This window comes from Clytia hemisphaerica, unplaced genomic scaffold (assembly GCF_902728285.1).
Source record: "Clytia hemisphaerica strain Z4C2 unplaced genomic scaffold, Clytia hemisphaerica genome assembly, whole genome shotgun sequence".
Classification (NCBI taxonomy): domain Eukaryota; kingdom Metazoa; phylum Cnidaria; class Hydrozoa; order Leptothecata; family Clytiidae; genus Clytia; species Clytia hemisphaerica.
Window position 1 is genome coordinate 186,686 of NW_027103281.1, and position 27,633 is coordinate 214,318.

General features: G+C 35.5%; 5 protein-coding genes across 5 annotated transcripts; 3 read left to right on the forward strand and 2 right to left on the reverse strand.

The window, feature by feature from the left end:
- Positions 1-39: 39 nt before the first annotated feature.
- LOC136802674 (uncharacterized) lies at positions 40-1,094 on the reverse strand. Its single transcript, XM_067059437.1, has 2 exons — positions 1,008-1,094; positions 40-721 (listed from the first exon to the last, which is right to left on the reverse strand). The coding sequence occupies exons 1-2, from the start codon at positions 1,039-1,041 to the stop codon at positions 234-236; spliced, it is 522 nt and encodes a 173-aa protein (XP_066915538.1). The 5' UTR covers positions 1,042-1,094; the 3' UTR covers positions 40-233.
- A 1,444-nt stretch (positions 1,095-2,538) lies between these two features.
- LOC136802684 (uncharacterized) lies at positions 2,539-3,551 on the forward strand. Its single transcript, XM_067059448.1, has 2 exons — positions 2,539-2,615; positions 2,889-3,551. Exons 1-2 carry the CDS (start codon positions 2,582-2,584, stop codon positions 3,374-3,376), a joined length of 522 nt encoding a protein of 173 aa, XP_066915549.1. The 5' UTR covers positions 2,539-2,581; the 3' UTR covers positions 3,377-3,551.
- A 3,904-nt stretch (positions 3,552-7,455) lies between these two features.
- On the reverse strand, positions 7,456-8,354 carry LOC136802694 (uncharacterized). The gene is made up of 2 exons (XM_067059458.1): positions 8,278-8,354; positions 7,456-8,118 (listed from the first exon to the last, which is right to left on the reverse strand). The coding sequence occupies exons 1-2, from the start codon at positions 8,309-8,311 to the stop codon at positions 7,631-7,633; spliced, it is 522 nt and encodes a 173-aa protein (XP_066915559.1). The 5' UTR covers positions 8,312-8,354; the 3' UTR covers positions 7,456-7,630.
- Positions 8,355-12,061: 3,707 nt separating this feature from the next.
- Positions 12,062-14,424, forward strand: LOC136802555 (uncharacterized). The gene is made up of 4 exons (XM_067059296.1): positions 12,062-12,242; positions 12,636-12,826; positions 13,289-13,605; positions 13,884-14,424. The coding sequence occupies exons 1-4, from the start codon at positions 12,062-12,064 to the stop codon at positions 14,422-14,424; spliced, it is 1,230 nt and encodes a 409-aa protein (XP_066915397.1).
- Positions 14,425-15,440: 1,016 nt separating this feature from the next.
- Positions 15,441-16,358, forward strand: LOC136802819 (uncharacterized). Its single transcript, XM_067059587.1, has 2 exons — positions 15,441-15,529; positions 15,668-16,358. Exons 1-2 carry the CDS (start codon positions 15,496-15,498, stop codon positions 16,153-16,155), a joined length of 522 nt encoding a protein of 173 aa, XP_066915688.1. The 5' UTR covers positions 15,441-15,495; the 3' UTR covers positions 16,156-16,358.
- Positions 16,359-27,633: the final 11,275 nt, after the last annotated feature.

Here is a 27,633-nt window from a genome sequence, read left to right on the forward strand (position 1 = left end):
ATATACTGTAAGGGATAATCAAAAATGCTAACTTTAAACTTGATGTGAAACTGAAATTATTGTTTTAAATTAAAGATAAGATTTATAAAAAAATATTATTAATATGTACAATCATATCAAAAATATTACAAGCTAATAAAGACTTTTAAGAGGTAGGCTGCAAAGTTAGGCAAAAGAAAGAGAATGGGTGTTAAAATATAAGGTTTTCATTTTTAATGGCGGAGGATAATAATTTAGTGTTTTGGTGGGGATTCTGGTTCGGTCTTGTATTTTCCTTGGTACAAACAGGCGTTCCATTTCTCGTTGAATTGTAATCCTCTTGGGCAAGCGATACATCCGACAGTTTGTCCGTGGAAACAAGCGACGTATTGGTGGGGGTTGTGATCGTCTTCAATGTTTCCGCTGAAGTGTGGTCCACGGGCTGGGCATTTGTCTGGGCATTCGAAGGTGGTTGCTGGTTCCCATGGTTGCGTGGTGACACATTCGTCTTTTCGGTTGTACAAACATTGGTTGCATGGCTCGCTGAATTCCAAAGACAATGGCCAGCAGGCTTGACAGTAAGCTAATCCGTTGGAGCATTGGAGGAAGTAGTGTGGGTTGTATCGGCTGTAGTAGTAGTATTCGTAGTTTCCGTCAGCTCTTCCTTTGCAGAGGGAGTCTGGGCATGGGACAGCTGGTGGTGTGGTACCAGTTTGGGTTCCAACCTCAAGGGCGGCGGCAACTTAAAAAAAATAATGGAAAAAGTTTAAATTAATAATGTATAAATAGCCTAGTATAGAAAAATGTATAATGACGCACTAAAGGTCCAGCCATTTCTAAGAAATGGTGACAAAAGTCGATGTCAATTTCTCAAAAAATTCAAAAGTAGTCTTTTATTCTCCTTCAAAATTTATCAATATTGTTTAAAGAAATATTTGACAAGTGTTTGTGTCAATTTGTAAAAAAACTTTACTTGAAGCATTGGCAAATCTGAAGGAATAGAACAAAGTAATTTGAAGATTACTTACCAGCCAAGAAAGCGGTGAGAATGATGATCTTCATGATGATTGATCCTGTGTTTCAATTCTTGATCCTGCAAGTTTGAATGATTTGTTTCCACGAAAATTCCACCTTTTATACCAGAGTGTTCCCCTTGTGACATAACTTCCTGAAGTTCGGGTATTATTTGTTATACAACATTGTTGTTACATGTGAAATCGCTTCCTATTTTTTACTACATTTTTTTTATAAAAACAAACTATAAAAGAACATTAAGGCTTATATAGACAAAATATTGAGAGCACGTTTCCTAAGAGAATACTCTAAAAGTGGTGAAAATAAGAACAGGTTCAGAACATTTTCAAGCTTAAAACTCAATAAGTTAAGAATATACGACTACTTCAAAAAGTATGGATGTTCTTATAAAAATACGTGTAGCTTGTCTGTTTGTTTGGTTTGTATTTGTTTGTGATTTAATTCGGATGGGCGGGTATAACAGATTTTTCATTCCTTAATTAAAAGCTTCCGTTTTAATTAAGTTAATCATAGCATCACTATTCAATTTAATTGATCTATTAGAATCGGTTTTACAAATAAGATATTATGGTTTCGTCTATACGAAATGGTTACAACAAGTCAATTAATTTATTCAAAACAGACAAATTTCGAAAATGTAGAGTGTTTTCTTCTATCTCGGAAATTTCAGCCAAACTAATAGACTAGATTACTTTACTCGAACAGTTCTAACGGGCCGTCTACGTCGAAAGTTACAGCCTCTGAAAGGTAGTTGAAAAAATCTTTTTTTTTGCTGTTTTTTTTTTCACTTCAACGGGCAACCTTCTTAGGCTTATAAACTTTTATGCAATAATTATATGTGAAAAATAGTTGTACATCTGAAATAAGTAGGCTTCATAGCACCTCTGTAACAAAAATGGACTGAGTTGCTACCACTAAATGATGAAAAGTTCTTTTTGGACATACCTTTAATAGGTCCTTTAATTTAACCTTTGTTCGTCTCGTTCGTCCGTCCGTTCCTTCGTTCGTCCGTTTGTTACCAGCTTTTTTTCGGGATTGGGCCCATCATTTTTTTCTGATTTTTTGTATTGTGCAGATCTATCCAAAGTCCATGCTAAGTTTTGGGCACAAACATGAAAAATCTGTTATACCCGCCCATCCGAATTTTAAGATCACCAACAAATATGAACCAAACTGACAGACAAACTACGCGTGTTTTTATAAGAACATCCATACTTTTTGTAGCCTTTTGTAGTCGTATATTCTTAACTATTTGATTTTTAAGCTTGAAAATGTTCTGAACCTGTTCTTATTTTCACCATTTTTAGAATATTCTCTTAGAAAACGTGTTCTCAATATTTTGCCTATATAAGCCTTAATGTTCTTTTATAGTTTGTTTTTATAAAAAAAATGTAGTAAAAAATAGGAAGCCATTTCATATGTAACAACAATGTTGTATAACAGATAAAACCCGAACTTCAGGAAGTTATGTCACAAGGGGAACACTCTGGTATAAAAGGTGGAATTTTCGTGGAAACAAATCATTCAAACTTGCAGGATCAAGAATTGAAACACAGGATCAATCATCATGAAGGTCATCATTTTCGCCACCATCTTGGCTGGTAAGTAATCTTCAAATTACTTTGTTCTATTCTTTCAGATTTTCAAATGGTTCAAGTAAAGTTTTGCTAAAAATTGACACAAATATTTGTTTTTTCAACAATATTTATGAATTTTGAAGCAGAATAAAAGACTACTTTTGATTTTTTTAGAAATCGACATTGACTTTTGTCACCATTTCTTACAAATGGCTGAACTTTTAATATGTTATTATACATTTTTAAAACTAGGCTATTTACCGCATTAATTTGAACTTTTTCCATTATTATTTTTAGTTGCTGCCGCCCTTGAGGTTGGAACCCAAACTGGTACAACACCACCAGCTGTCCCATGCCCAGACTCCCTCTGCAAAGGAAGAGCTGACGGAAACTACGAATACTACTACTACAGCCGATACAACCCACACTACTTCCTCCAATGCTCCAATGGATTAGCTTACTGTCAAGCCTGCTGGCCATTGTCCTTGGAATTCAGCGAACCATGCAACCAATGTTTGTACAACCGAAAAGACGAATGTGTCACCACGCAACCATGGGAACCAGCAACCACCTTCGAATGCCCAGACAAATGCCCAGCCCGTGGACCACACTTCAGTGGAAACATTGAAGATGATCACAACCCCCACCAATACGTCGCTTGTTTCCACGGACAAACTGTCGGATGTATCGCTTGCCCAAGAGGATTACAATTCAACGAGAAATGGAACGCCTGTTTGTACCAAGGAAAATACAAGACCGAACCAGAATCCCCACCAAAACACTAAATTATTCTTCCCGCCACTAAAAATGAAAACCTTAACTTTTAACACACCTCTTCTTTCTTTTGCCTATTTTGCAATCTTACCTTAAAAGTTTTTCGTAGCTTGTAATATTTTAATATGATTGTACATATTAATAATATTTTATAAACTTAAATTAATAAATTCAGTTTCACCTCAACTATTAAAGTTAGCATTTTTTATTATCTCTTTATGTAAGGAATTCTACTTTAATGGGATAAACTTTTGCGGGGATCAAATTTCACAGATTTCGCCGATTTGGTTGTCATCAGCCAAAATCCGCGAAATATTTCTAAACAAAACTCAAATAAATACTTTTTGAATGGTTACTTGTATCAAAGAGGCGCAAATAATGTGTCAACAACCAACATGCATGATTTGACAGTGAAAGTCACAAAATCGTGAAAATATTGACACCCAATAGTGCCACCCGCGAAATTAAGTCCCTGCGAAATTTTTGAATTTCGCGGATAGGCCCAAGCGCGAAATTTAATCCCCGCGAAAGTTTATCCCATTTAAGTATAACGGTTTAGCGACTTTGTGACACGGTATCGCTCTCTTTTTTGTCCTGTATTTTGGTATTTGGGAAAAATCATTTCGGAAACATGGGCCAATGCAACGATGTAAAAATAATAGATAACCAACTTGCCTTGATTCTCAAAAAACATCCGTGTTATGGTCGTAAAAATATTAATGACATTTTGCATCGTAAAAAGTGCAATTAAATAAAAACTTGCTTCATTTGCAACCTTCTATTGGACAGAATCGATCACGTGATGTATATTTTTCCAAAATTTGGGTTAGAAAAAGTGTATTTTCCTATAGGCAGCCTGACAGAAGGAATTTTTTGATTAGATATTATTGTTCTATAAATATTCATCTGTTTATTTTGTACCAGGCAACCTTCATGCACTATTCATTCGTGAGATATCGCACTTCAAATCACACATATATTTTTCAGATAACAGCATTTTATGAGAGTTTATTTATCCAGATGAAGATTAAATGGTATCAGGCCGATCCGTAGTCAATTTGTCTAAAAATTGGTACCTTTCTTTTGAAAAAAATTCCAAAATTTGCAGAAAATAACAATTCAAATTTTCTATCAATTCAGTGGATGTCAAAAAGTGTGTCAAAATCTAGCTAAAAGCATAACACGCACTACACACAGAGCTATTTAAAGGAGTGCTCATTTCAATAGGAAAACAATGGTTGTTCTCTTGGGAGAAGTGCCTTCTAGAGGTAGTTGGTTATCTATTATTTTTACATCGTTGGCCAATGGGTGGCAAAAAGCTTTGCAAGAGATTCTAGCCATTTTCCTGCCATAATACAATAACATTTTTTTGAATAATGATTTTGAGATACATTTCTCGCGCCCTGTAAAAGACTTCTTGTTTATTAATTAAGAATTATAAACTTTCAAAGTCCGTTTAACTTTTGCTCAGGCTAAATCAGTAAGGGAAAGATTACTCAAAATTCAGACAGGAATTCACTTAACTAATGATTTGGAAATACTTTCGATATGATTTTTTGACCGGCTCAGTAATTCAATCATCTAATTCATATTTCAAGTTTAAGGCGCAAAGCAACTACTTTCTGATTTATCTTCTTATTCAAATTTAGAATAGTAAACCACCTCGTTGTATTTCGCTGCAGCTTAAGCTTGCAACGGGCTCTATGTCTATGTATGTTCACTGAATACAACTGGACCACTCTCCCACGGAAATTTCTATTTTTTATAAGAACTTTTTCTAAGCACTATCCCGTGTTCCTGTGTCCAAGGAAAGACAGACGCTTTCTAGTCTAATTCAAATTTAAAGATTTTGCGTTTTTTTTTGCTTTTTTATCAATCACTTTTATTGCAGCTTTAGTGAAGTCGGTCAACATCAAAACTATTGTTTCCGAAAACATACCTCCGAGAAAGTTAAATTGACTGAAATTTGTTCAATTTTTCGGTATTTAATTGGACAAGCTTTTTAAAAGAAATTTCTGTCTGCGCCTGTCAGATCAGCTATAAAGATCTGAACGGACTTAGGATGGAGCGGGGCTCCAAACCACGAAATCCAGGTTTGAAGGGCTGATGTCTTGACATGTCAGTCATGGCTACTCAACCACATGGAATTGTTCGTCAATCTAACCACTCCGCTTTACTGTAGGAAAATTGGGTTAGCTTTTGTTTTCGTCAAAGTGGACGTATGAAAAATGACAAACCATAAGGATAAAGATTAACCCTTCATGTATCTTCCCTTAAAATCTCAAGATTGTCAAGTGGTATGACCTTGAAATTTGATCAGTGATAGATATAGATAATCAAAGGCGATTTGCATAATTATTCTTTGAACATCTGTCTGGATTGAAATATTGGTATTGGTAATCCCTGGAAGATGGCAAGAATTGAAACAAAAATTTCAGAGAATTCTTCTTCAAGCCGTAAGGTGAGGGTGAGACAAACAAAAAATCAGTCTTTTACGGACTTTAGCTTAAAATAGCTAGCGTGAAAAACAATCGAAAGAAAAAGTCCACTAGGACAATTGCTCCTGGACAATTTCCCCTCCCCCACAGCAAAGATCAATAACTTTTTAATTTTAAGCCAAAATCATTATTCAATCCTTAGAATTTATGGTCAAGTCAAAGGGGTAAATTTTGAGTCTGCATAATACACGTGAAAAAAAGATGACCCTAAACCCCAAATTTGAGCAAAAAATTTAGATAGGACCCTATTTTTGAGGTTTAATTTAATTCAAATTTGATGACGTCAGCAGGTAGCATGACAAAACCATCCAGAAATAATTTCCACATTTCATGAAAAAAAAGATAATTCTATCATAATTTATCCAAAATTTTAGTGCTGTTTGTGGATGGAGTTGTGAATTGTTTATATTATCGAGGTCGTCGTTAGCTTTGGTGTGAAGTAGACGTTAGTGAAGTAGCCTTCTGCAAATTAGGTACATAATCTTAATAGAATAAGTTCAGTGCGATTCGCAAACCAATATACTAATAAAGGTACTTTTATGATCTTTTTCTTCGTAGCTGCGAACATAATTCAAACTTTCAGCAAATTTCAAAAAAAAATCCCTCAGTGATATATTCTTGATACAATGATCGATAAAATCCCTTTCTCCGCACTAATATATACAATATTACTTACGATACTCTTTGCGGCCGGTGCAGAATAGCTAACATAAATGGAACGATACCAAATTATCAATTTTTATTATAATCGCACGATGAGTTATTTTTTCTTGTTTTGCGCGCCTTCAAAGAGAGCAATTAATCGTTAATTGCATCCTGTAGAGAGCAATTAATCGTTAATCACACTCTTCAATGAGGCGCCATTATTTACAAAATTGATTTTAATGTTTTTTCTTACATTTTTTTTGCATCGAACGTTTTAATTGCATTCGAAATTTATTTTGTGAGAAAGAAAATCAATAAACAACAATAAAAGAAAGACAAAGGGGAGGGAATAATATAAAACTCTCAGTGTAATTTCTGTAATTTACTTTCCTAACTGGGAAAAAGTAGTGAAAGCCATTGTGCGATTAGCTCGTAATCACATAATAACTCGTACAATTCGAAAATTGCACTCGTGATTTTTTTGTTTCGAATTTTCCTCGTCCTTTCGGACTCGGAAAATTAATAACAAAAAAATCACTCGTGTAATTATATTCGAATTGCACTCGTTATCATGTGATTACATATACTAATTATATTATATCAAATTATCAAATTATTCTCTTTGGTTTGAAAGGGAAAAAGAAACGATAAGAAAAAAAATTCCTGAGAATAAATTTTGGGATAAGATACAAAAGTAAATACAAAATATGATCCCTCGCTCAGCAGACCCCTTTATTGAACGCAGTCTTGTATTTGTACGGTACAATATAAAATACATCATTTATTCACGCATTTTTAGCCAATCAGATTGCTCATATTTTTCATGACGGTAAAACATTAGATGCATAAAATGAAAAAAAAAATCATTTTAACACTGGAAGTAAAAGTATGGGAAAATTGGGTAAAAAAGGGTAAAAATATCATGTTTGAGGTGAAACTGAATTTATTATTGTTTTAAATTAAAGATAAGATTTATAAAAAAATATTATTAATATGTACAATCATATCAAAAATATTACAAGCTAAGAAAGACTTGTAAGAGGTGGGTTGCAAAATTAAGCAAAATAAAGAGAATAGGTGTTAAAATTTGAGGTTTTCATTTTTAGTGGCGGGAGGAATAATTTAGTGTTTTGGTGGGGATTCTGGTTCGGTCTTGTATTTTCCTTGGTACAAACAGGCGTTCCATTTCTCGTTGAATTGTAATCCTTTTGGGCAGGCGATGCATCCGACAGTTTGTCCGTGGAAGCAAGCGACGTATTGGTGGGGGTTGTGATCGTCTTCGATGTTTCCGCTGAAGTGTGGTCCACGGGCTGGGCATTTGTCTGGGCATTCGAAGGTGGTTGCTGGTTCCCATGGTTGTGTGGTGACACATTCGTCTTTTCGGTTGTACAAACATTGGTTGCATGGTTCACTGAATTCCAAAGACAATGGCCAGCAGGCTTGACAGTAAGCTAATCCGTTGGAGCATTGGAGGAAGTAGTGTGGGTTGTATCGGCTGTAGTAGTAGTATTCGTAGTTTCCGTCAGCTCTTCCTTTGCAGAGGGAGTCTGGGCATGGGACAGCTGGTGGTGTGGTACCAGTTTGGGTTCCAACCTCAAGGGCGGCGGCAACTAAAAAAAATGAAAGAAAATGTTTATTCTAATGGTAATTGAAATTAATTTAAACCAACGAACGAAAAAAGATAAACCTAAGAGATAAAAAACGATTCAGCTATTTTAAGAAATTATGAGAGTTATGAAATTGTTGAGAAATCAGTGAAGATTACTTACCAGCCAAGAAAGCGGTGAAAATGATGATCTTCATGATGATTGATCCTGTGTTTCAATTCTTGATCCTGCAAGTTTGAATGATTTCTTTCCACGAAAATCACACCTTATATACCCCTTTTGATTGGTTTGTTATACAATATTTTGTTACATGTGACATTCCTTCTTATCGCTTATTTCCCGTGCTGTAAAGAAAGTGCATTGTTTGTATTTTTCTTTTAAATGCATTGTTGGTCTGTAATTAATGTGGGGTGGTTATAAGAAATTTCTTGATTTCCCTACTAATTAAAGTTCTTCCGTTTTAATTAAACTAATTATAGCATTTCTATTAAATGCAATATAATTTTTAAAAGGCGGAACTTTCCTAGCGTAGAGATCCATGCCATTGTTTCTTCTTGAACTAAGAGTTTGAATTTTCCAGCTCCAAACGACGGTTGAAAACCCAGCCAATCAAATTATGTTATTATTTCACTGGTCATACTTTCTTAGATAAAACGCAAACTTTTTGGACCTCATCGGCTCATTAGTTTTTTCTAATTTTTTGCACAATGATGCAAAATAGCAATGCCCAAAATGTGACGGAGCCCGATTTTCGAAAAAAAAAATTTTCCGGCCGAAAATGGCGGAAATATGCCGGAAAAACTGGTTTTTCGGCATTTTCTCGAGATTTCATTATTAGTTTTTTCTGATTTTTTGCTCAAAGATGCGTATTAACAATGCCCAAAACATGGTCTAGTCCGATTTTTGAGAAAAAATTTTTTCCGGCTGAAAATGCCGGAAATATGCCGGAAATCGCCGTTTTTTCTGATTTTCATTGGACTTTTCCCATATAATTGGTTGTTTTTTTCATTGAAAAAATTATTAAGAGGCAATGCCCACCATCAAGCATGTTTCAATTTTCGATAAAATTGATTTTTGAAGCCGGAACTTTCTAAAAATCGCCGGAACAGCCGATTTTCGCCGGAAAAACGGTATTTCTTGAATTTCTTGAGCTGTACTTTATATTTTTTCATGAAATTTTGCACACTGATGCAAAATGTCAATACCTAAATTGTGACGGAGCCCGATTTTCGAAAAAATTCATTTCCGGCCGAAAATGCCGGAAATATGCCGGAAAAACTGGTTTTTTGGCATTTACTCGAGATTTTATCATTAGTTTTTTCTGATTTTTTGCTCAAAGATGCGTATTAACTATGCCCAAAACATGGCCGAGTCCGATTTTTAAGAAAAAATTTTTTCCGGCGGAAAATGCCTGAAATATGCTTGAAATCGCCGTTTTTCTAGATTTTCATTGGACTTTTCCATATAATTGGTTGTTTTTTTCATTCAAAAACATTATCAATAGCAATGCCCACCATCAAGCATGTTTCAATTTTCAATAAAATTGATTTTTGAAGCCGGAACTATTTTAAAAGTCTCCGGAACAACCTATTTTCGCCGGAAAGACAGTATTTCTTGAATTTCTCGAGCTGTACTTTATATATTTTTATGAAATTTTGCATACTGATGCAATATGACAATACCTAAAATGTGATGGAGCCCGATTTTCGAAAAACATTTTTTTCTTGCCGAAAATGCCGGAAATATGCCGGAAAAACCGGTTTTTTGACTTTTTCTCGAATTTTCATTTTTAGTTTTTTCTGATTTTTTGCAGAAAGATGCGTATTCGCAATGCTCAAAAAATGACCGAGTTCGATTTTTGAGAAAAAAAATTTTCCGGTTGCCGGAAATCGCCGTTTTTGCAGATTTTCATTGGATTTTTTCCTTGTATTTCTATGATTTTCACACAAAAACATTATTGATAACAATGCTCACCATCAAGCATGATTTAATTGTCAATAAAACTGATTTTTGCGACCAGAACTTCCTATTTATTTTTTCCCTACATCCCTTCTCTCTTCCCCCATCAACAATCAATGATGAATCTATTGTGTTGTGTATTTTCGCTAAATGCTATATTTTCTGACTGATTTTTTTCATTTTTCTTTTCGCATTGCTAACTAACTTTCATCATCAGGTAGGTCCATTCAGCATGTTGCTTGTTTAAGTTTTTTTAATTTTAGTAAGCTAAATTAGAACTTCCCACTGTGAATCTTTTCAGGCAGAAACCTGCATCGCAGCCTGTATACATCAGTTTATAAAAATACAGGACAGATCTCCGGTCTAGAACTATTCTAAATGATTAAACAAAGTGCATTAACTAGAAACCAAGTGAACAAGTAAATCCAATCCCCCCTAATCCTAATTCCTAAGAGCTATATGGTATAAAAAAGTTTGTAGACTTGGCATCAAAAGTTAAAAAGCGTCAAAACCTGGTAAATTTGGGATAAATTCATAAAGTATTTATTGTGGCTAGGTATGTGGAGTTTGGAAAATTCAATCCTATATTTTTCTTCATTGGAAATACGTAAAGCTCTTTTCACTAAAAAGCGACAAATGAATTCTTCCATTTTTATGAAGCTAACCGTAGCATCCTTTTAAAGTTTTCAAAGAATTTTTCTTGGCTGAACCTTTCTAAAGTATAAAAAGTGTATTGACTAGAAACCAAGAGACCAAGTGACTTCTGAGAATTGAACATAATTTCCAAGAATTGGTTTGAAATAAAGGGAAAAATGACTAAGTGCACTTATCAATCAAAAAATCGTTATCGTGGTTATAAAAGTCGAGTGGGGAATATTCTAATCTTTATTTCCCTCATTTGAAATGCTTAAACCTTATTTTTGCTTAAGCTCTTTCCACTTAAGCGAAAGCCATAAGATATTTTCACTTCTCTTTAAGTGATTCAGGCCAAACAGTGACATATAATAACTGCTTCCTCGCTCCCTGCGTATAATGGGCTTTTTTATGCTTACTAATAGCGCCAAATAATTCTCTGGTGTCCTTCAATAACGTAAATAGAGCCTAGGGTACAGGGACGAGGTTGTGAAGCAATGCCGGTAATTTAAAATATTAAAGCCTGCACTCAAACTGATTTCATATCTTTGTCTGCCACACTAATAAGGCAAAATGGTAGTAAAGCTATAGTTAGTCAGGGGTTGTTTTGGCATTGAAGAAATGTTTTAATCCCCAGACGCATTAACGTAAAAATTCGAAATGTCAAAAAAGAAGACGTTATATTATAAAGCAAAACAGATCAGAACGTTTTCACTCCACTATTTTCATCTGGACGGAACTGCTCCGTTTAGTGCTCCAAAACGTTCCGAAACCAATATGAACACTCTCGATTCGTAAGGGAAATCGTAACGTCTAAACATGGTCTTAAAATAGTGAAAATATTGAATTTTTCTAAAACCGGCGTTCATATGCACATAGTTTTGATACGATCTTGAACTCTTTGTTCTTAATTGGAAAAAACGGCGTTACTTTCGGAAAAAGAAACCCGACTTCGCAATCATGTGCCTAGGAGATCTCTACTATAACCATTTATAAATCCTTCATTAGGCCTCATCTTGACTACGGTGATATTGTATATATGACCGCCCAGAGGAATGCTACCTTTGTGCAGAAGCTTGAAGCTTTGATTCAATATAATGCCTTTTCAGCTATAACAGGCTGTTTTCGTCTAAGAAAATATTCACTGAGGCAAGCAGACCAGGAAGGAAGTTTGAGTTAAGTGACATCGAGAAGGGAAATTGACCAATTCGTACACAAAGCTAGAGCTAAAAGTGAACCTGGGAATGATGGCGTTTCTTAAAAGGTCTACAAATACTGCGAAACACTGTGGTGTAAACTATATGGTGTCTTGAGAGACTTATGGCGGAAGGGGACGCTGGAAGAAAACTGGTGCATGGCAGATGGTATTTATCTCCCTAAAGAGGAGAATTCAGAGCAAATTGGACAATTCAGACCTATATCGTTGCTTAACGTGGACGGTAATATTTACGTGGGAGTTCTTGCGAAGAGAACGGTAGATCTCCTTCAAAATAATGGATACATCAACCAAAGCGTGCAAAAAGCTGGCATACCAGGTATACCAGGTTTTATAGAACATGTTTCAACCATCTGCGAAGCGATACAGGACGTTAAAGTGAAAAGGAATGATTTTAATGTTATCTGGCTAGACTTGGCAAATGCGTATGGATCCGTCCTACACAAGATATTAGCGAGTTTATTTATTCGAGATAAAATGAGGGGGACGGTATCAAGCAAAGTTGACATGTCTCCAAAATCACCGTCCACTCTGCTCGACGACGGTTAAAAACACCAAAATACCGTCGTCTGTTTAGGTGAGCAAAGGTGATATAGAGCCGTACATCAACTATCGACTTTGTTTTGTATCATTTCACTTACCGTCGCCGCCGATATCTTCCGATACATAAACTCGGTATTAGTGAAAGCGATGGATTTCTTCCACATTCCAGCTGAAATCAAGGAAATAATGAAACGATATTATGGTACGTTCAAAATGCGTTTCAGCACAGAAACATTCACTACGGAATGGCATCGACTGGAAATTGGTATAGCAGCTGGTTCCACAATTTCGGTAATTTGGTTCATTGCTGTCATGGAAATGCTTCTGAGATCAGCCAATTTTACTGAGGAAGTTGCGGAGGTAAGAGAACCAAAAAAGACATTCATGGACGACATCACACTCCTAACAAGAAAACGAGAAGTTATGCAGTCAGTGCTCGCACGTCTTGACACCTTGATAACATGGTCAAGGATGAAGTTCAATCAAATCTAGAAGCTTGATATTTGCTAAAGGTCACCAGATACAAATAAAGTTTGAAGTGGCTCTGGCGAGAAAATGCCGACAGTCAAGGAGCAGCCTGTCAAAAGCCTTGGGAGGTGGTATGAAGGAACGCTCAGTCATAAGAGTAGAGGAGTTGAAATTCAGGAGCAGTTGGAAGAGGACTTGAAAGCCACCTATAGTTCACAGCTACCCGGGAATTATAAGATCTGGTGCATACAATTTGGTTTGTATCCAAGAGTGGCTTGACCTCTCCTAATATACGAAGTACCGCTGAGCAGAGTGGAGATAATGGAGCAAAAATGTAGCGTGTTTATTCGAAAGTGGCTTGGTCTACCAAAAGGAATCAACAGTCCGGCTCTGTATCGGAAAGAGGGATCACTACGAATGCCTTTTACTGCAATCACTGAAGTTTATAAAACTGGAAAAGTTAGAACAGTCCTTATGCTCAGAGAATCCAACGATTCAGAGATTAGAACTGATCCCCCAACTGTAAGAACAGGCAGGAAGTGGAAGGCAGAGGATGAGGTAGATGATATAATCTCCTCGCTTAAGCATCGGGATATAGTCGGACCAGTACAATGTGGCCGAGCAGGGCTTGGAAGCAACCCCTTTAAACCCTTTAGTAACATGAATAAAAGGTACTGAAATGCTGAAATGGCAAGAGCTCGTCGTAGAGAGAAAACTGGGATGGCAGGAAATATGGCAATGGAGTACATCCCGTGCTAGCTTCCTCCTCCGATCGACCTATGGCGTGTTGCAATCCCCGAGGAATTTCGTAAGATGGAAAGTTGGGAATGACGATAATTGTCGTTGCGGGAGAGCTGGAACCCTTAAACACGTCCTCTCAAATTGCCCCCTTGCACTCGAACACTATACCTGGCGACATAATGAAGATCTTATTTGATGTCTTTTCCAGGCAGATGGGCAAGATCAATCAAGGAGAGAGACCACGGAAACCAGCAATCAAGTCGACCATCGCATTCATCAGGTCAAACCAGAAGGACTTCATAAAGAAACCGCAGAAACTGATGGATGATGCAACTTGGAGAGGCAAATGGCAGATTGATGTAGGCTTACCAGGACGTGAACGCTTCTTCCCTATTCCAACAGCATTAAAACCAGACATTGTGATATGGTCAGAAGAAAGAACAATCGTCTACTTGATCGAGCTGACGGTTCCTCACGAGGACAACATTGACGCGGCGCAGATCAGAAAAGATGAACGATATGCGAACCTTTTGACAGAATGCGAAGAAAATGGTTGGGTTGCAAAACACTTCCCAATCGAAGTTGGATGTCGCGGGTTTATTGGAAATAGACTTAGAGACCTCCCCCACTTCATCGGAATCAAACAAGCAGAGATGAGAAAGGTGATGAGAAAGATTGAAGAGACTGTCGAGAAAGCAAGCCATTGGGTATGGCTCAAGAGAAATGACGACACTTTGAATGGAACTTGATTAGAAACAAACTGACCAGCAGATCCAGGTGGAATGGACCTCACATCAGCGAGGGGGGCTGGTGTGCGGAAACAAGCATAGAGAGTTAGGCCCCGAAACGTCGTACACTTCTCTCCTGATGATCCATGAAGCCTGAATCCAATATGCTTTATATATTCCCATGCAAGACAATCTTTGTTCAAAAAAGATAACATAACCCCCGTTTTTATTAAAAACATCGAGATTTGATGTTTCACAGAAAAGTACTCCAAGGAGTTTTTCGGGTCTCAATCTTCCAAAGGACTTTTCTATTTGCCTTGAAGTTTGATAACCTACCACTGGTGTAAAAATGAACGTTATAGCATTAGTAGAAAAAAGACTAATTTTTGCAATAGCAAATTTAACCGCTAAAAATCGCAATTTTTTCAACCAAATTTACTCATTTTCTGCATGGATTTTAAACCTCGATTTAATTAGTATATTTAAAAGCGGCAAATATGTTAAAGATATTCTTTTTGGCCTTTAGAAATTCAAAACAGAATTGAAAAATCTCCATTCGTTCAAATTTAATTGCTATTTCATTGAATAGTACTTTTTCATTGGTCAGCGATAATTGTGAAACTTTGTGATAACGTCATCACCTTTATGATGACGTCATCAACCTAAATTTTTTTCTATGAACTCCTTTTATGGTAGAGAACATTTGTGCCAAATTTCAAGTCCATACCTCTTCTAGATCAAAAGTTATGCAAAGCTGGTGGAAAACACCCCCCTTAAGAATACAAAATCCGAAAAAGCCTGATAATAATAGGGTTAAAATGGAAGAAACATAAATAACAAATCTAGCTATGAGGAAGCATCACAGATAATCAACGGACATAATTGATACAAAATCATAAACAAGCTAATTAAAGAAAACGGTGTTACGGTTTTGACAGGTGCCACTTAACGGGAAATTATGGCATCTCAGGTAATTAGCTATTAACTGGTTTCATAACTACTCATTAAATCTTTACGGTATAAATAACCATCGTTGGATTGATCAAACCATCTAAGATCGAAAAGTCTAAGACAACTTAAAAAAATTGAAAAATGAAGGTCCTCATTTTAGCTGCTTTCTTGGCTGGTAAGTGAACTTTTCTTTCATTTAAGTTTTTCTTTTTGTTTTTCTCTATTATCGGTTGAAGTTTAAAGTTTTTATTCTGAAGAAAATAATTGTTTACAAAGATTTCATATTCGAAATGGATTTTTACTTTATTTTCAGTTGCCGCCGCCCTTGAGGTTGGAACCCAAACTGGTACCACACCACCAGCCGTCCCATGCCCAGACTCCCTCTGCAAAGGAAGAGCTGACGGAAACTACGAATACTACTACTACAGCCGATACAACCCACACTACTTCCTCCAATGCTCCAACGGATTAGCTTACTGTCAAGCCTGCTGGCCATTGTCTTTAGAATTCAGCGAACCATGCAACCAATGTTTGTACAACCGAAAAGATGAATGTGTCACCACACAACCATGGGAACCAGCAACCACCTTCGAATGCCCAGACAAATGCCCAGCCCGTGGACCACACTTCAGCGGAAACATTGAAGATGATCACAACCCCCACCAATACGTCGCTTGCTTCCACGGACAAACTGTCGGATGTATCGCTTGCCCAAGAGGACTACAATTCAACGAGAAATGGAACGCCTGTTTGTACCAAGGAAAATACAAGACCGAACCAGAATCCCCACCAAAACACTAAGTTATCAACTCGTTGACATCTTACCAAACTTTTGATTGAAGAACACTTCCAGCACATGATCAAATTAAATCAGAGAACATGTCGTAAAAGCGAAAAACACTTTTTTAACTTGTAATTATTATCTAATTACGTTTTTATTTATTGTCATTAATAAATTTCGAAACAACTATTTGGCATGCAATAAAATCTGCTGCACCAATGAACTCCGTTGCCTCATATCATTTTGTCATAAATAATCACTCTACTAGTAAATACCCTAAATCATTAAGTTTAAAGCCCGAAAGGCTAGAGTAAAATCTCTTACCTCTCCCAGGCAAGAAAAAGTGAAACCACTTATTTTCCATCCAGAACGCGCTTAGAACGTGCCGCAATTATGACAACAGATTGTATCTAGCGGTTCTTTTGTTTTTGAGAACTGCATTTTTTGAAGAATAGCGATAGATTTTAATTTCAATCCGACGTTTGTGTAAAAACCACGCGCGGGCGTTCTTGATGGGAAATATGTGACTTCATTTCCAATCCAGAAGTCTAGTACTTCGGACTTGGAAGTCAATGCCCTAAACCTCACAAAAGTTGTCTGTTAGAGTTCAAACAACGTTGGCTCTAATGTCTCCTATCTTAACCTTGTTCGAGAAAAAAAAGTTAAGCGTAATTACCCAGATTACCAAGATTACTGAGATTACCATTGACTTAGGGGCTCTGTGGGTGATACACAATGTGATGATATTGTTTTTGTTTTAGGTGTGACACTAAGGAGGCGTAATGAATTGGGCGCAAAGGCGGAATTACCCAGATTACCAAGATAACTGAGATTGCCACTAGCTTAGGGGCTCTGTACAGTGTGTTGACACTTATAGCCGTGTGGCGAGGCGCTAGAGACTTAATGAATTTCATAGAATTACTCAGATTATTATCATCAGGCTAGGGTTCTTTGCTTAATGTGTCATTGTGTGTGTGTAATGTTCGATCCGTTTCGTTTCGTTTACAAACAACCCAGGTATCGGTTTTACTTTCGTTTAACAGACAACCAGACATCTATTCGAGTGAGTGATTGTACATGTTTTTTCTTTTATAAGCATAACGTTTATAAGCATATGCAGGCTCAGTTTTTGGTACCTAAACAATGGCTCTATTGTTTGAGAACAATAGAATGCTAAGCATAATGCGAGCCTGATGTAGGGGCAGACACTTACTTATAAAAAAACATGTATTACGTTACAATTGACGTTTTTTGTAAGAGAGGTCATTTTCAGTCTTTACAATTGATGTATTTTTAGAGAGGTCATTTTCAGTCCACCATAGATTGCATAGTTGCCCGCTGGGGGGTCCTCATAAAAGTATCGCTTGTTTTCTTCCATTTAGACTTTTGTTCAAAACATAAATTCGACATTATTTTTATTTCAGCACTTGCTTCCAAGAACTCCCTTTCCTTATCAGACTTATTTTGAAAAACTATAGTTTTGAAATGATAAGGAATTCAAATTATGTGCAAATCGCTGTATTATATATACCTGTGAAATAACATCAAAATGAGAAAAATGAAAAATGAAATCTATCTTTTCGGTGAATAATTCAAAAGCAACGTTCATGGGGAGGCAAAATATACTGAAAAAACATTACGTAAATAAAGTTCCCTTGGTGAGATCACTCTATTTCTTTCTGCTGTATTCAGTTTTATTTTGTCAGGAAAAACAAGCCTATTTTTTCTTTATGTAGACTTTATTTTCATTTTTCTATTTTATCTTTGTTCATACACGTTTTTTTAAGACTAAACTATATAAGAACACAAGGCTTCGATAGTATCAATCTTAAGAACAAGTTGAGGCTTTGTGGGCTTTAAAACAACAGATTTATAGAAAAATACCCACAATATGGTGAAAATAAGAATATGTTAAGAACATTTTTAGGTTAAAACTTGAAAAATTAAGAACATCCAAAGGCTTCCAAACTATATTGGATGTTCTTATAAAACAAACGTGTATTCCACGTTGGAAAATTCTTATTTATTTTTTTACTCGATAGGGAGGGGAGAACTTTAGTAGGTTTTATCGAGATCTTTTTGGGGAAGATTCTATTCATTATAGGTGGCAATCTTTTTGATTGGATATCAAGAGAACGGTCTACAGCGACACTGTCTTTTTCTGCCTTGAAGCAGCTGGAAACTGAAAAAAAATTAATTTTTTGAGAGTTTATCCTGTTTTGATAAACTTATTAAAAATAATGTTGAAAAATAATGAAAAAATGGATTACAAATCGTGCATGGAAATATAATTACTTTTTACTTAAGAATCAGTTTTAAAGATGATACGAGATATCTTCAAAGCTTCAGATTTTTCTTATTTTCTCTTCTATATCTATCTGATTTAAACGCTTATAATAATGTAAAAAATGGAAATTGCTTTTTGTTTCAAAAAATCTTGGTTTAAGCCCCTTATGATATTTTGAAAATATTATTTTTTCATATAATTTTGAAATTTCAGTCTTGCTTGACTTTAGCTTTGGTTTCGACATCTTAAGGAGCATAGTCTAATACTCAACTATTTGTTTGTTTGTTTATAGAACTTGACTGTTGTTTGCACACCCCCTTCTCACAGACCCACTGGGAACCCTTCCAACTGGAAAAATTGGCCAAAATATCGTCCCTGGTGGAAAATAATACTCAAATTTTTGTCATATCATGCTATTTTTCCCATCCACACATAATTTTATGATTTGAAAACAAAAGAATTCAATTCCCAGTCATGAAAAAAATGGGAATGCCAATCACCATCGAGTTTTAGTCCGTTATTTTTACCTCCCACTAGCTACCTACCTACCCAATCCTACCGGGTCTGTGAGAAGGGGTTGTATTGGTGAACATAACACACTCTTTCATTCTACGCACATCACACTCTAAAGGGATGGGTGAATGTGTGCTATAATTGATTGAAAACGAAAGCAAAAGCAAATGTTAACCGGGGTTTTCATGGTTGGCGGATGAGCGGAACCGTTCTTTTTTTCGGGCAGATTGGCGGAATTTGGCGAAAATTAAACAACTTTAGTTCGGAAAAACGAAATTTGGCAAAAAGTTTTGCGGAATTGCGAAATTGGAAATATTCAAAATTCGCAGATTTTTTGACAAAAATCTTGAATTTTAAAGGAATTTTCGGTGGCGGAATTTTGGTAAATTTTCAGATGCCCTCCCTTAACCTGGGCTCTTAATGTTTATGTTTATGATTGACGTGGTGATTTTTTCATACGATTGTTTGGCTATAATAAACATAAAGCACAATCCAATTCCTACGAGTTAAACTAAAAATGACAATTACTAACTCAAAATAGGCATTACAGGAGGGCTTCTCCCTCCTACATAGCCCATGTCTGATATATACGACATTGGCACTTAAAGGGCTAAGGGAAAAAAATTCCCTCTTTTATGGGACTGAGATTTGATTTTCTGATTTTTCCAACCCTTACAGGGACTGCAAGGTTCCAAAAAGTATCCCCAACGGGAATAATTCAAACCAGGTCACTGAGATAGGGTCGTAGCTAGATAGTCAGGTCGATGGTTGAAAAAAAGTCCATCCACAACCAAGATCCTAATATTTGAGAAAAAAGGGAAATTCACCGGGTAGTAAAACCAAAATCGATTTGTAAGTCCTCTAAAGCAGGTTCGAAGTGTAGAGTTTTAACTCTGAGTTTTAAAGCTAGACTTAAGACTTGATCTGGGGATCCAAAAGTTCAATAATAGTCCAATTAAGGCTCAAAATATAGCATGGAAGTTTTGAAAGTCCTGGAACCCCTCCCAAATTGAAATATTCGATTAAATTAAAGAGATAGCCCAAAATCGACTTTCTCGCCGGAACTTTAAATCTTGAAAAACGTTAAAATAATAGGAATTCTCAATATATTTCAACCATGATTGCAGATTGAAAGTCTGGTCTGAGGAGAAATATATAAACTTTTTTTTTATAAGAATGTTTTTTTTTTCCAATTCATTATGAATATTCTTAACTTTTTGAGGAAAATCATCCTTGAATATTCTTACGTTATTCTTAGTGTTCTTAGGTTTAGATATTTAGATCCAATCCATGCCAAAATCTAGCATGTAATACATACTTCAAGCAATACATACTTCAAGCAAAACGTTGGCATTTTTGTTGATTCTTTTAGCATTGCTGGGTAATAAATGACAATTTAGCGGTGAAATGCTCTAAATATGGCATTCTGAGGCTCAGTTACCAAATTCTATGATGGTGGTATTCTCACCATATTCTTAATTTTTTGGCAAATTTCATCAGATATATTCTTATAAAAAAAGGGTGTAGTTAGCCTGGCATGGGGCCTTGTAGAAAATTTATGATGTGTTTTACGAGCCTTGTTAGAAGATCAGGTATAATAAGTATATATTTAGTATGTGGCAAATATGGAAAATTCAATATGACAAAAGACAATACTAAATTATTTTGTTACAGTATTATGGCTTCAAATTTTAAGACTAACATTTTCAAAAAATAAGCTTTTTCTAATTAGCCACTTTAGCAAGTATCTAAAAATTTAAAAATAGCTGTAATTTTTCCAATGTTTTCTTCATTTCTGATTACTTTTTCCTATTAAACCGCCTACAGTATCTTACTTGTCTTGTACGATATTTTTTTTATAAGAACATCCAAAATCTTTGAAGCCAAGGGCTTTTTTTACAAACAAAAACATGATTTATAAGAATGTCCACGATTAAACATGGTTCAATTTTCAATGAAACTGATTTTGGTACAGAAACTTTCTAAAAATCGTCAGAACAGCAGAGAATCGCCGGCTTCCATGAATTTCTCGAGTTGTTCTCGTATTACTCTGCATTTTCATACTATTGTTCTCATTTTTCAATTGACTTATTACATCAATCTTCAGGTAGGTCCATTGAGCATGTAGCTTGTTTGATTTTTTTTTCTGACTGTCGTCCAAAACGACTCTGCATATAGATATTTTTCTCCCTTCGCTCGCGTTAAATACCTTAAGAAAACTTTTTTTGGCGGGAACTAATTTTGGCGAATGACAGCGTAAATCTGTTCTATTTTGCCTTATTTTGCGCAATTGTGATGACCTGAGATCAGCTTGTGAATGTTTTCTGCACACCACGCTGAAGCTCTAAAGGGAAAACTAACAATCTGACGAATATGCAATCTCGAAATCGTAAGGACCGCGTTCGTCTAAAAGGACTGGGAATGCCAACAAAGTCGCGCGATTGTGTTTATGAATAGGACTCCGTATCAGTTTTTATTTTTCCGGCGCACAACAAGATTCTTGTTGTAGAATTTTCCGCAGGAGGACTATTTTCCTCAGATGTATAATTTAAGAAAATTATGAAAATCTGTTATCAGGTAACCCTTTGAAGGCTGTTGTTGTCGACAAACTTTTTGACTTTTATGTTTGGATTTACATTTGAAATGTTATTTTCTATAAAAGGAATTTTTTTTGTTTTGAAAAGAATTCGAATGTCATTAATAAATACGATCGTTAAATACATTCGAAAATATTTAAAACAAAAGAAAAGAGAAAAACAGCGTCAGGCAAGTCTGGGCAGAAATCAAAATTACTAAATGTAAGTGGGCCTTTAATTTCAAAACAAAGTCTTAATAAAGCCTAAACCAGGCTCTATCCGATCTGTCAATCAAAACAAACTTATCGAGAATAAAAACATTGCTTGCGAAAACAAGAGTAGTGACACACAAATAGAAAACATAAAACAGACATAGAGACTACGGCTATTAATATATAGATACTTTTTTGTTCATTTATCTTGTTTTTGTTTTCTGAAGGCAAATGTACTTTAAAAGGGATATAAATGCCACGTGAATATTAACCCTTTAAGTGCCAACGACGAGTATATTAGACATGGGCTGTAATGACCAGTTTGAGTTAGAAATCGTCATTTTTGGTCTAACTCGTAGGAATTGGATTAGGTTTCATGGTCAAGCAAAAAAAAATCAAAAGTGAGTCTTTCCGGCGAGATTTTAAGCAAAAAATGCAAACAATTGACAAAATTCCACTTTTTTAAGATTTTGACCATTTTTTGTCAACGGGTGATACAAGAACCTCCAAAATTGGTCCTGCTTTGATTCTGTCCTCTAGCGAATTAATTTGAAGTTTTACTACTGGGCACCTTTTCAGTCAGGTCTGCGCAGCTAACTCCTTCTAGATCGGAGATATAAGCCTTTAAAGTTTGAACTAGCGATTTTCTTTAAAAAACTTAGAAAAAAATGACCGCGGTACTTAAAGGGTTAAATTGCTGAAAATACATTTGGTTTGTAGTGGTATGAAAGTTAATTACAAATATTTCTTTTTATCTTCTTTCGATTGACTTGTTTTCGAGGATAAAACATGGAAAAGGGGGATTTTTTCCTTGTATCTTCGCCTCAAGGTGGTCTATATTTCTTCAGTTGCAATTTTCATAACTTTAGAATCAAGTTTTGAAATACGTTAGTTTTGTATTGACATTTTTGCAATGAATTGAGGTAACGTCATTCTTTATAGCTCATTTTTAGTTGGCTGCCAGAATTGAAAGAATCGGAGAGTCGGAAAAAGAGTAGTTTACGGGATGTTAGAGTTTGTCAAAAGAGGCGATGAAGTTCGAGTTTTAAGAGAAGATTTTTCCAGAATATTTCCAGTTTTGGTTTGAACTTTTAAGATGCCCCTAGCAGCAACAAGCCACCACGCTCGATTCTATGCTCTTAACACATTCGCGAGGATCGCTAAAACTGTTATAAACTTTTATTATACCAGTGGATACCCCTTGGGTGACCGGACGTTTCCCCGACAGACTTTTCCCCGACAGACATTTTCCCGACAGACAACTCCCTGACCGGGTAATTCCCCGAGCGGACAACTCCCTGACCGGAAAATTCCCCGACAGAACATTTTCTGCTTTCCCTTTTTCAAAATTTAAGTACTGTTTTGTGTAAATTGCCACCTTAGCGAAGTTGCGAGGGTAGCTTCACAAATATACTGGAAAGAGGTCTCATTCTTTGAGTCTGTTTGTTACCAATTTTTACTCAAAAACGGCAGGGAATATTTATTCGTTACACGTATGCATAAATTAACTGTGTATAAAGCGGTAATCTAGGGTGTTAAAAGCAACAAATAATGAAAATACGGAATTATTTGACGCGAAATGAGCCAATTTTAGTTCTTAAGTTCTTTTAGTTGTGCTGTGGGGCTGAAACGATTATATGGTCCGTATTAATTAATGTTCACATTAAATTATTTCATGAAGGTTTCAAAGACGAAAAAAAAAAGATAGGCGTAATTGTGAAAAAGAGAGTATCGAAATAAATTTTCAAAGCTCAATTCCATCTTAAGATAACTAGCCATAGCTTTCACTAACTGCCACCTGCTAGTACAAATGCTTCTAAAAACTAATTAATGCTAATTAAGGCTTTTTAATGCTTTATAGCAAAAGTTTGGAAATTATTTGGAATAGTTAGAATGATTCTTCTCAGTTTTTTCTTTGAGATATCAATGAATAAGCTAACATAAATGAAACATATTTTTTTTCTAAAAATGTGAATTACTTTTTACAAAGAATAAAATACAAATCTTAAAACATTCATTAGGAAAAGTGTTCAGGTAGAATCAATTACAGACAGTTACAGATACTAAACCAGTCAAAAGACATGCAACTATATTTATTTCAGCCAATTTGAAATGTAAATGAAACATAGTAGAACCAAACAGCATAAGAAATGCTACGAGGTCTATGAGCCAGAAACATATCGAGCAGGAACCAAAAATTGACAGGTAACAACGTACTTAGTAGCTTTTCCAACGGTTTAACAAAGGATATCGTGATCCAAAATTGTTTACATTAAATGGATTTACCAGTAATCTAGGAGCTGTAACAGCGTTGTGTAAAGGATGGAAGATGATAGGACGTAACGTGGTAATAGTATCAGTAACGAGGCAATATTGATGAGAAGGAAGCAGGTATTAACAGGAAATAGCGTACATTCAGGACTTTTTCCAACGGCATAATAAGGGATCTCATGGACAAAATTGTTTACATTAAAAAGATATGCCAGTTATCTTGCAGTTGTAACAGCAATATCGTGTAGAAGGATGGGAAATCATGACGTAATGTGGTAATAGTAGCAATAACGAGGTAATATTGCGTTGTCAAGGTAAACGAATCCTCATTCATAAAAAGCTTAAAGGGAAAATAAGAAACATGAAATTAGATGATATGGCGGTCATCGAAAAAATGCTCTGTTCGCGTCGCAACGGGTGTTAAAAATGCACGCGGGTGGACGGGCGGTCAAAAACATTCCCGGGGCGGGGCGGGTGGTAACGCGAGCAAAACTATTTATCGATGGTCGTCAGAGCAATTGAGAAAAAAGCTGTACTTTAAAAGAACAAATTGCTTTTCCCAGATTTTTTTCTGCATCTCCGCACCGGAAAATCAGCGGAAAATTTGATGCGGCGGGCAGGTGACGTGAATAGAACAATTTTTCGATGACCGCCTATATGGTGAGTGTACTGAGATTTTCTCAAAAATAGTTCACTAAAGTTTCTTTCAATCTTTGATAATAATTTCCCAAATAGTGCCAGGTAAGTATCAACAAGAACACAGGTTAAACATAAAAGATTAATAAAACCAAGTCTTATAAAAGTACACAAAGAAAAAAATATTTGTACTTACTGTCGAAGTACCATAACACAGGATCTTTAAGCATTCTTGCTGGGAGTAGAGTATATTGAATGAATGACGATTGTCAAATAAATTTAGTTACAGTGGAATTTCGTTGCCAATTCAACCACCAACAATAATGACTTTTGTCCATATTCAATCATTGTTCTACCAGTCTACTATTTATTATCATTTTAATCATTTGTTCATTATTGGGGACAAACTGTTTGGGTCGAAAAATGAATCAATCTCCTGAATGTCTAAGACAGGAGACAGATTGTAATTTGACTTTCAGCAAATTCACTGATTGGTATATGTATATATCTTGTTTAATCCGAAAGTCAAAAGTAAATGCGTATAAGTATTTCGACTGCAGGAGGAGAGAGCTTGAATTTAAAAAAACTTCCAGAAAATTCTCCATTCCATTTCCTGCATGTTGATCAATCGGGCAAAATTCTACAAGTGGAATAGAATCTACTGTCGAAAGCTGAGTAAAATGCCCGCGGCGCCTGCTATTATAAAGAAAAAGTTTTTAGGCTAGCATATGCCATCCCGGAAAAAAACCGAACATTTACGGAAGAGACTAACTACGGGTAGGCTTGCGCAACAACAAAAAAACAATTCGCAAAATTTTGAGATTCCAGTCCAATATCTATGCGTGAAACTATGAGTGCCTCCTCGTCGCTACGCTCCTGCGGGGGCAATAACGCGAGCTATCATCTTTCAGGACTCCGGTTGAAACTAACACGAGTAAAAGTGATTACCAAGTTAAAAGATCTCTATTTCTTTAAATTCATGTCAGTTCTTCATTAATCGGGGCATTGTCCGTTCGGGGAATCGTCCGCTCGGGGAATAGTTTGTCGGGGAATTGTCCATTCGGGGAGTGGTCCGTTCGGGGAATGGTCCGGGACTCTACCCCTTAAAACCACATATCCCTTAAAACCAAACTTAATTCAATATCGTATACTTCACTTTTTTACAACCTCTTATAAATGTTTATAAAATACCTAATTTCGAGAATTTCAATTATTATTGCAAAGTCTCGTAAAATTTGAAGTTCGACTTTCTCAAGACATGATCATAATGCATACCAAAATGTCACAAATTTGATGGAGATTTATGAAAACATTAGTACCATACGTCAAAATGAAGTGAATAAAAAGGTTTGATTCAAAGCGCCGTTTTTTGACAAGGACAGGCGCAATTGCATTTTGGTCATGAAATCCTGAAAAATACAAATATTGTTTTGGGAATGGATTTCTAGCAAGTATTTGATCAATTGAATCACGGTTCAGCACCCGGATTGCAATTTTATAGTTTCAGTAAGTTGCGGGCAAGGGGTCAATGTTTGTAGGTTTTAAGGGGGGGGGGGGAGGTAAAGGTGTAATAGTGTAGATTTTAATGTGGATCTTGATTTTAACGTACAGTTTTGAAAATATTTAGGTACCAATGATCTAATTGTAACATAAGTAACTTTGCAGTGAATCACTGTTCAAAATTTGAGATTTTATAAAAAGTTATTTGAGAAAAACCATTTTGTAGGTTTTTTTAAGGTGTAAATAGCTAAAAGGGCATTTTTTTTACTTCCTTGTGAAAAACTGAAAACTGGTTTCCACAAAACATCAAAACCATAAACAGCGCGCTTTAAAGACAAAAAGTTTCAGCCACAAATTCCACCTATAAATTTTTAGATTACCTTGGTACCTCTTTTTACATAGGTTTTAAGGGGTAGGGGTATCCACTGCGGTTTATTAAAAAAAGGCTCAAATACGCATCACGTGTATCAGATTAGCTCGAATACAAATCACTAAAACCACTGAAGGCGTCTTTGCAATGAGAATACGACGCGAATGGAAGACTCTCAATCAATAAAGGAGGGAAATTCATTGAGTACACGCTTTTTTTTTATAAGAATGTGTTTTTCATTTCATCATGGATATTCTTAACTTTTTGGTGAAAATCATCCAAAAATATTCTTACGGTATTCTTAGGTCAATATCGAAATTGGCGATCTACAGGTTAAAATGCATTAAAAATTACATTCTTAAGTTCAGTTGCTAAATTCCATGATGGTGATATTCTTACCATATTCTTATTTTTTGGCCATCATTTACATCATGGATATTCTTATAAAGTGTATTCTTATAAAAAAAAAAGTGTATTGAAGATTCGTCTGAAAATATAGTCAGAATGGACCCATTTTGGAAGGCTGTAACTTTCGATTTGAGAAAGATATGAAACATTTTCATTTTCGAAGTTTAAAATATAATTCTCCTTAAATTGTCTTTCCGACGATTTATCATTTTCAGTGTATCTTTTCTCTATCTAAAACAATGTATCAAAATATGTGGACTGTCAACTTAATGGTAGTTGATACTTTAGTCGGGTATAATATAATTGTTTGAAAATCTAAGAGTTAGGTAATGGATACCGCCTTCCAATCTACAATCATGATGGACAAAATATTTGAGACAAAGGGCATTTCCCTGCGAAATTTTTAAACACCACAAATGATTTTTAAGCACGTTAAACTCTAGTTGGAAAGTAGAGTTTTAACAAGAGACCTCAGAATTTAAAAGCTCAAATCTGCGGAAGAAAGTGGAAGTGCTAAAATAGCAATTCTCGCCCGAACTTTAAATTCTAAAAAACGTTGAAATACACTAAAATCTCAATAGATTTCTACCATGATTGTAGATATGATTTTTCAAGACTTTACTGTCATCTTGTGAAATATACGACTTTTGTCATTTTATGAAATATGACTTTTTAAGTTCTATATTTTGTTCGAACACCTTATATGTTACTTTTATTCTAGAGAG

Coding starts and splice junctions, on each gene's coding strand:
- LOC136802555 (XM_067059296.1), top strand. CDS start 12,062: ATGGCAGATGGTATTTATCTCCCTAAAGAGGAGAATTCAGAGCAAATT. Junction 12,243..12,635: donor GCAAAAAGCTGGCATACCAG/GTATACCAGGTT, acceptor TCCACATTCCAG/CTGAAATCAAGGAAATAATG. Junction 13,606..13,883: donor TTTAGTAACATGAATAAAAG/GTACTGAAATGC, acceptor TGTCTTTTCCAG/GCAGATGGGCAAGATCAATC.
- LOC136802819 (XM_067059587.1), top strand. CDS start 15,496: ATGAAGGTCCTCATTTTAGCTGCTTTCTTGGCTG. Junction 15,530..15,667: donor TTTAGCTGCTTTCTTGGCTG/GTAAGTGAACTT, acceptor CTTTATTTTCAG/TTGCCGCCGCCCTTGAGGTT.
- LOC136802684 (XM_067059448.1), top strand. CDS start 2,582: ATGAAGGTCATCATTTTCGCCACCATCTTGGCTG. Junction 2,616..2,888: donor TTTCGCCACCATCTTGGCTG/GTAAGTAATCTT, acceptor TATTATTTTTAG/TTGCTGCCGCCCTTGAGGTT.
- LOC136802674 (XM_067059437.1), bottom strand. CDS start 1,041: ATGAAGATCATCATTCTCACCGCTTTCTTGGCTG. Junction 722..1,007: donor TCTCACCGCTTTCTTGGCTG/GTAAGTAATCTT, acceptor ATTTTTTTTAAG/TTGCCGCCGCCCTTGAGGTT.
- LOC136802694 (XM_067059458.1), bottom strand. CDS start 8,311: ATGAAGATCATCATTTTCACCGCTTTCTTGGCTG. Junction 8,119..8,277: donor TTTCACCGCTTTCTTGGCTG/GTAAGTAATCTT, acceptor CATTTTTTTTAG/TTGCCGCCGCCCTTGAGGTT.